Source organism: Cherax quadricarinatus, chromosome 34, assembly GCF_038502225.1.
Source record: "Cherax quadricarinatus isolate ZL_2023a chromosome 34, ASM3850222v1, whole genome shotgun sequence".
Taxonomy (NCBI): domain Eukaryota; kingdom Metazoa; phylum Arthropoda; class Malacostraca; order Decapoda; family Parastacidae; genus Cherax; species Cherax quadricarinatus.
This window is the reverse complement of record NC_091325.1, coordinates 6,383,222-6,390,626: the sequence shown is the minus strand read 5'-3', so window position 1 is coordinate 6,390,626 and position 7,405 is coordinate 6,383,222. Positions and strand designations below refer to the sequence as shown.

At 45.4% G+C, this 7,405-nt stretch overlaps 1 protein-coding gene across 1 annotated transcript in view; it reads right to left on the bottom strand.

Annotated features, from left to right (window-relative positions):
• Positions 1 to 1,163: 1,163 nt before the first annotated feature.
• LOC128693747 (B-cell lymphoma/leukemia 11A-like) overlaps positions 1,164 to 7,405 on the bottom strand; it is a 161,883-nt gene continuing 155,641 nt past the window's right edge. Inside the window, exon 3 of the mRNA XM_053783599.2 lies at positions 1,164 to 6,817. Within this exon, the coding sequence (XP_053639574.2) occupies positions 4,545 to 6,817 (2,273 nt within the window). The 3' untranslated portion in view covers positions 1,164 to 4,544. The remainder of the gene's footprint in view (positions 6,818 to 7,405) is intronic.

Below are 7,405 nucleotides of genomic sequence, written 5' to 3'. Positions count from 1 at the left end.
CAGTCAGTCAAATACCTGTCCACCTAGCCAGTCGGTCCAAGCAGCACGTGCCGTTCAGCCATACCCTGTCGCATCAGCCTAGTGGCCAGTGACGGTAAGCAAGAATACATACGCGTTTGGTCACGTATATTCACACGTTTGATCACGTATACATACGTATTTCATCACGGAAATATACGTGTTTAATAACATAAATATACGTTCTGGATAACGTACAAATACGTAAGCACGTATACACACGTACTTGAGGCCAGCCTACTACCACAGCTCTTGTGGCCAGTGACGCCCACTCTCAGACCCTAGGCCATTACAAGCGGTTCTCCTATTCACAACAAAGATAAAATAACCATACTGGGATAGGGTCCGAAAGCTGACGTCTCTCTACCACTGGGTACCATTTTAATCTTAGGAACAGTTGTGATCTAATACCACCAGATCTTCAAAACTGCTCTTTCAAAACAATGGATTTTAAAAAAAAATTTGAAAAAAACAAAAAATCATAAAAAAATAAAAATCTAGTTATTTGGTGCAGAGATGGGGCTTTTTGTAGAGGTGTTTACATAACCATTGATTGTACAAATTTTGGATAAAGTTCGTATCAGTTATAATCTATCGTTACATATACAAATATAAACTATCTTATGTACACTATTTACAAGACAGAACTGGTCCAAAATGCAACCCTGACGGCCGTGACCACCACATCCTCCTCCTCCTCCGTGGATCAAAACCCACCGTCTTCCTTAAGAGTGCATTTTAGTCATTATCTTTGGTTTTATTCTGAATGGCCCCAGACCCAAGGTATGGAGAAGCTGGGAAGCTCGCAGTATGGTGTTGTATGAAGCTCGGAACATATATGATCATAAGAGGTTGGCAGCCTCCATGTGAAGCAAGTAGATTCATTATGAACACCCACCGAAGTTAACAAATAATGGGAGTAGATTGGAAGAAAAACTGGGTCCTGTAGTATCATCTCGAGGTTTTAACACAATATAATTAAGCTCCTTAAACGAACGTAGTAACAAGCTTCCAACACACTACATACAACGTGCCTGATATTTTATATATATATATATATATATATATATATATATATATATATATATATATATATATATATATATATATATATATATATATATATATATATATAAAGAGCCACTTTTAAACTGATAATTAAAGCCCAAACACTAATGCTTTCATAATAAAAAAAATTAGAGCAAATAGAGAATATATAAGAAAAAACAGATTTGATTCTAAACTGAAGACGTAAATTCGAGCATTGAAACAAACTGGAAATGCTCTTTTTATTTACATTAGTTTAGAAGTCAAGTTAGCCTCTCTCGGCTCCAAACATTGGCAAGGGAAAGTCTTCCTAATATGGCACATACTAACTTTCACTAATGAAGAGCAAAAACTAAGTTTTGATTTCAAGATTCCAAAAACTAAAACGCAAATGTTTAAACAAGTATTTAAGAGTAATGACATTCTAGACGTACCAAAAAAAAATAAAGTAAACTATAAAGGAATGTAGCCAAAACAAATAGGAATTTGTGTGTTTACAGTGACGTCACTGCAGAAAACCATCTACAGGCAAGAAAACTCGATATGTAAAGTAAAAAAATAAGGCAAATAAGAGTATAAAAGTAAAAACAGTTAAAACAAGAATAATACTGATTGACCGCTGACGAGGAGAAACAGACACTAAAAGGCCATTGTGCTGAAGACCGGTTTTGTAGGCTTGACTCTAAAGTGAGTGAATTCTTTTTTCCTGAAATTTAATATCAAAGAAAAATATTGCATTCTTCCTTCGAAAATTAGTTATAGGCAAATACTGTTTAAATTTACCCAGTAGAGATACTGAACTAGAATATCTAATAGATGTAAAGACATGTTGCCGAGTAAGCTTTAACTGGGACGTTTGGCTCTGTTAGACATTTATGAAGTCTTAACTTTTAAAAGTTCTACACAGAGCGAAATGTCACAATATAAGTTTGCTCTGCAGCGTATCTTCACTGTTGTCGCCAGTACGATAATTGTGTCTATCTTATAGATGTTTTCAAGACTTGATGATGGTCGAAATCTGTTGTTGTAGTTGATACTAGCTTCCCTGGCTTTGGGTGTGACTATATAGAAAGTCACACCACTGATATTTACTGAATGCCTATCAATGTCGAACAAATTCGTCCAGCTACCTAGCACGGCCGTGCCACCTAGCTAGGACCACGCCACGCCAATCTGCGCCACCTAGAAAGGTTATATCACCTAGCACTAGTCCTGTCTCCCGGTACTGTAGTCGGTAGCTCCTGAGATAACTAGGGTCGTTCGGGACAAGAGTGTCGTAGCAACTCGTAGTTTAAGGTCTTTTCTCTTTTTTGTTTTGCTTTGGTTCATGTGCTAGTCATAGCAAATACGCTTTCGATTTCATTTTTGGCCACTTTTCTCTCAATTATCATCTTCATCAGGATATGCTTTACACAATACTAAAACGCAAATACAATAAATAAAAGAGATATTGTTTTAAGTTTATATCTTAAAATCCTGTCAAATCCAGTTGAAGGAGAAGTTTTAGCAACTTATCCGTACCTTTCCGCAATGGGAAAATCCAAGATCCAGTCACTGTTTACTCAGAGCTGGTTTCAGATGGTGCTGATGACCATGTTCGGATTGCGACAAGTGTTCCGTTGGAGCAGATTTAGACATTTGAACAGAGAACTACATTATTGTACATACATGAATAACTAAAGTGTAATGAAAACTTGTCAATGCTCAGTAATAACTCACATGGAGACAACAACTCAGAAGATTAATTAATCTGTATATTTCGACCCTTTTCTGGGTTCCTCTTCTGAGTTTCTGTCTCCTTGTGGATTATTTTTGAGCTGAAACACATATGTGTGATACAAATAACAAGATGTTTGATTCAGAATAGACAAGTGAGCCAGGCACAGCTGTGAGAGAGATGTCTGAGCTGGGCGGGAGACTAATCACTTTTTTCTCGATCATTATACTGAGGCTTTCGACATGTCTTAATATGTGCAACTGCAGTTGTGTATATATTTAAAGCAAATATTTAAAAACAAAAGATTCAAAAAATATAACTTATTAACAGATATAAGGAATGAAAATATAATTTTTAATTAGTCCCCATCTCTTTCGGAAGAATGGCTGAAAGCAATTCGTAAAGTCGATATTATTGAAAAAGGAAGTATCAGTGTTAATCATTGAAACGTGCACAACTGAACGCTCACGTCAGTGTTCTGGTTTTCACTATCCTGTTCATCTCTCATTCCTGCAGTCTTGAACAGGTAGTTTTTATTATTTTTATTATAATTTTTCAATCGGTACCCCTCCCATGTAGACAGTCAAGTCCCAAATGATGTCCCTGAGGTGAAAAGGGTAGCCATCTGTGCACCAAATATCTCTGTAACTTGCTGACTACAGCAGTGCTAAGCTCAACAAACTTGCCAGACCCGCTTTAAGAAAACCAAAAATTTTCTGGGTGAAGCAACACATCTGTCTGGAGAGGCCACAGGAAGGTCTTATTCTTTCTGCAGGTGTGGGTGACCCATCATCTGGGGGCCTCTTCCCTCTTGCAAGTGTAGAGGATCGAACAGTCATCTAGGGGTCTCATTCCCCCTGAAGGTGTGGATGATCATATATTTGATGGTCTTATTCCCTATGAAAGCGTGGATGATCAGTCGTCTGGCATTTTTACAACTGCAGGTACCGGATGATTTGCGGTGCTGGTGTTCCATTTCTCACACGAATCTTGAGCAATTAGAGATGTGTGTTTGGAAGGACATGGATTTTAACCTTAGTAACGATGTACAGAGTTCATCATTAGATCATGATCAATGGCCAAGTACTGTTTTGAAACTCATAAAAAATACGAAGTTCAAGAATGCGGTGTTTCTTTTCTATCAGGCTCCTTGTGCTTCTGTTGTTGGTTTGGTTGCTGGTGGCACTGGTGCGGTGAGCTGCTGGTGACACTGGTGCGGGTCAGCTGCTGGTACTGGCACTCTGGGAAGGCTAGTTCACCGGCCGCCACTGTTGTGACCAGTCAAGGTAGGACAACATACACTACACAACACATAACATCAATAGGAACAATGGGCCGAGTGTGGGTGTGCTGCTGCTGCTGCTGCTGCCACCGTCGCACAACACACAGGACTAGCATGTCGAGGCACCCACTGCTGCCACGCGGGCGTGACATGGGCACCGCTCACTGGGAAGTCAACGTGACGCGAGGTGTGGGAATGTGCGGGCTACGCCACCCGCCCTGCCGCTGCTGCCGCCGCCGGTCAGGTAGGCGGCGCTGGGGCTCGGGGTGGTGTCCCGGGAGGCCGCGGCGCCACCGGCGACGTCCAGGGCGGCGCCGTCGGAGCCAGAGGGCCAGTCACACCCCTTAGTAGGAGTGGGGGAGGCGGGCGGCTAGATGCCACCCAAGGATGAGGGGCCGACCTGGGAAACCCCAGGGATGGAGGAGCGAGTCCTTGGGTCCCTGGCGGCGGCAGTTGGGACGCTACCATGGGGGCCCAATCTCAAGACCCGGGCCCCGACAGATTGGAGGAGTCCCCAGTGTCCTCATTGGAGGTGTTGGCGGTGGCGGCGGCATTAAAGTGAGGGGAAAACAGGCTCCCAGATTTGGAAGAATCATCACTGATGACGGGCGTGAAGTGGAGGCCCTTGTAAGATTCGAGGCCCTCGTGGGTTCCGGCCGAAAGAGGAGGGAACAAGCCTTTCTTATTTTGATTCACGACACATTTTCTCATATGCTTTTCTAGCGTGGAGGCGACACTAAATGGCATATCACAGAATCGACAACGGTAAACATCCTTGCCCATGCGACCATGCGTCTTCATATGCCGTGTGAGCTTTGAACTTTGCGCACATGCGTAACTACAGAGGTCACATTTATATGGCTTCTCCCCAGTGTGAGAGCGCCGGTGAACTGTTAGGTTCGAGCAGTTTTTGAACACTTTGCCACAGAATTCGCAGGTGTCATTCCTTCGGCTCTCTTTTTTAGGTGGGGGAACTAAGGAGATTGGCGTCCCCGGCGCTGAACTAGTGCCAGGCTTGGGTAGGCCTACGGGAACATCCCCGGGCTTAATGGGACCTTCTGTCAATAGTTTACGTTGCAAAAAGTTTGCTTCTGACGACTGCATACCGTGGAACAGTTCTTTTGGAGACCCTCCTGTACCCGCCAGGTTTGGAAGCCAGAGTCCGGCATACAAGCTGCCTTCTCTCTGTGCTTGGACTAAGCGCTTCTGTGCATCGTAAGGATTATCAAAAGCTCCCAAAAGTGTTTGATGGGCCACATCAAGGGTTGGCTGAGAACCCATCAACCCTTTCGTCAGATCATCCCTCAACTTGAGCTTCTCGATTCCGTTCGTGTGGATCTTCTCGCCATCTTTCCCGACGATGTGGTGGGTAAGACGACCAGATTCCTTCAGCGCCATGTGGTAAGCTTCACTGTAAGCAGAGATGCTCGTCAGCCCAAACTTATCCATGAGTTCCCCAACCACTGACTTCTGTTGATCTCCTCTGGACAACTTGTGGTTGTCTGCTGTGCTAGAGGACACACTCTGAGAGGTGGGCACTGGTGTACTCTTGGAGGTAGTGGAGAGGTCCTCGGGTTCATCATCATCCATGTCTTCTTCCGCAATATCTTCTTCTTCCTCTTCCCCGCTATCACAAATGGAAGGGTTATCATCATCCTCGTCTATTTCCTCTTCCTCTTCTTCTTCCTCTTCCTCCTCTTCCTCGTCATTATCGTCCTCGGTCTGAGGGCGTGAGGAGTCTGGAGAAGCACTTTCTGCGCTTGAATTTTTCTTGTGTGCCTTCATGTGCAAACGTAATTTTTGGGGCGTAGGTAAAGTTTCTTGACACCTCGGGCAGCGGTAGTCCTTCTCACCTGTGTGGAGCCTCTGATGGATGGCCAGGTTACTCTCCCACCTGAAGCACTTACAGCAGGTCATACATTTAAAGCGTCTCTCCGGCGCTATTAACGCCGGGTCAGTCCGTGTGGAGGTGGGCATTTGGGATGGCGCCAGATTGGAGGGCGTTGGAGCATTTGGCGAGGCAAACGGAGGTGTTGGAAGAGGTTTCCGAGGCGAGGTGGAGCTGGTGGGGCTGGTGGTGCCCGCCAGCTGTCGCAGTCGCTGGGAGTAGAAGTCAAGATTGGGGTCACCGCCTGAAGTTAGGGGCGTGGGCGCCGCATGGCGGGGTGCGCCCAGCCCGGGGTCAAGAAAGGGCGGCCGTTCGAAGTGCGGTGGTAGTAGACCGGGGTTGAGGCGCAGTCCCTCCTGAAGGAGCTGATCCATGCGGAAGTCGTGGCCAGGCCGCATAAACGGTGGAGCCAGACCTGGAGGAAAGGGTGCACGGGCATCCCCTAAAGGCACCCGAAGGAGATTGAAGGGGTGATTGGGGTCGAGTAAGGGTGCCGTCACGGGAGGGTGAGGCGGCAAGGGCGTCGCGCCTGATGTCACTGGTGGTGTAATTTGTCTCAAATCTACTTTGGACAAATCCACCTTGGTGATGTCCACTTTGGTGAGGTCCACTTTGGAAGGGTCGAGGAGCTGAAGGGGAGGTGGGTGGGGGCCTTGCCCAGAGGTGCCCGTGGAAGACACAGAGGCAAGAGGTGAAGAATGGGAGGGTCTAGGCACGCCCGGGGGCGTGGAAGGCGTGGAGACGGGCGTGCCTCCGGGAGCCTCCTGGTAGATGATGATCCCGTGCGACGACTGTACGTGCTGCACCAGAGACCAAGCTGACCCGAGCACGGCACCACACGTCCCACACACGTATCTCGCAGGTTCTGAAAGACAACACAAACGTTAGTATAGCCAGAACATTAGTCATACACACTACACTATATATTTATTTGAAACGATAAAAATAACACCAACATGTCTCAATTAAAAAAAAATACAATATAATGCTTAAAGCTCCCAATGATATCAGTAATAATAAAGCAAATGTACATTCGTTAATTAAAATATGTAAAACCTTATGCATGACCAACACCTAGGAAGGACAAGACGTCCAGGTCACCACCAACGAAGAACCATAAGGATTCCAGACCATCACCAAGGAAGGGCAACTAGGAATCCAGACCACGAAGGAAGGGCTTCAAGAATTCCAGACCACCACCAAGGAAGAACCACAAGAACGTCACCACCCACAGCCAATCTACCGCTCCTCCCAAGAGACATCATCGCCCTGTCGATACAATTCTACCATGAAAGGACAATGCAATTTCCACTCGCCTCTGCCGCCTACTTATACAACTGACCAAGGATAATGCATCAGGCCGGGGGGGTACCTTGTGTCTCAACTTAACAGCCAGACCGATGACCAATATCCACTTTCTTTATTTCCTAATGACTGTGCATGACGTATAAAC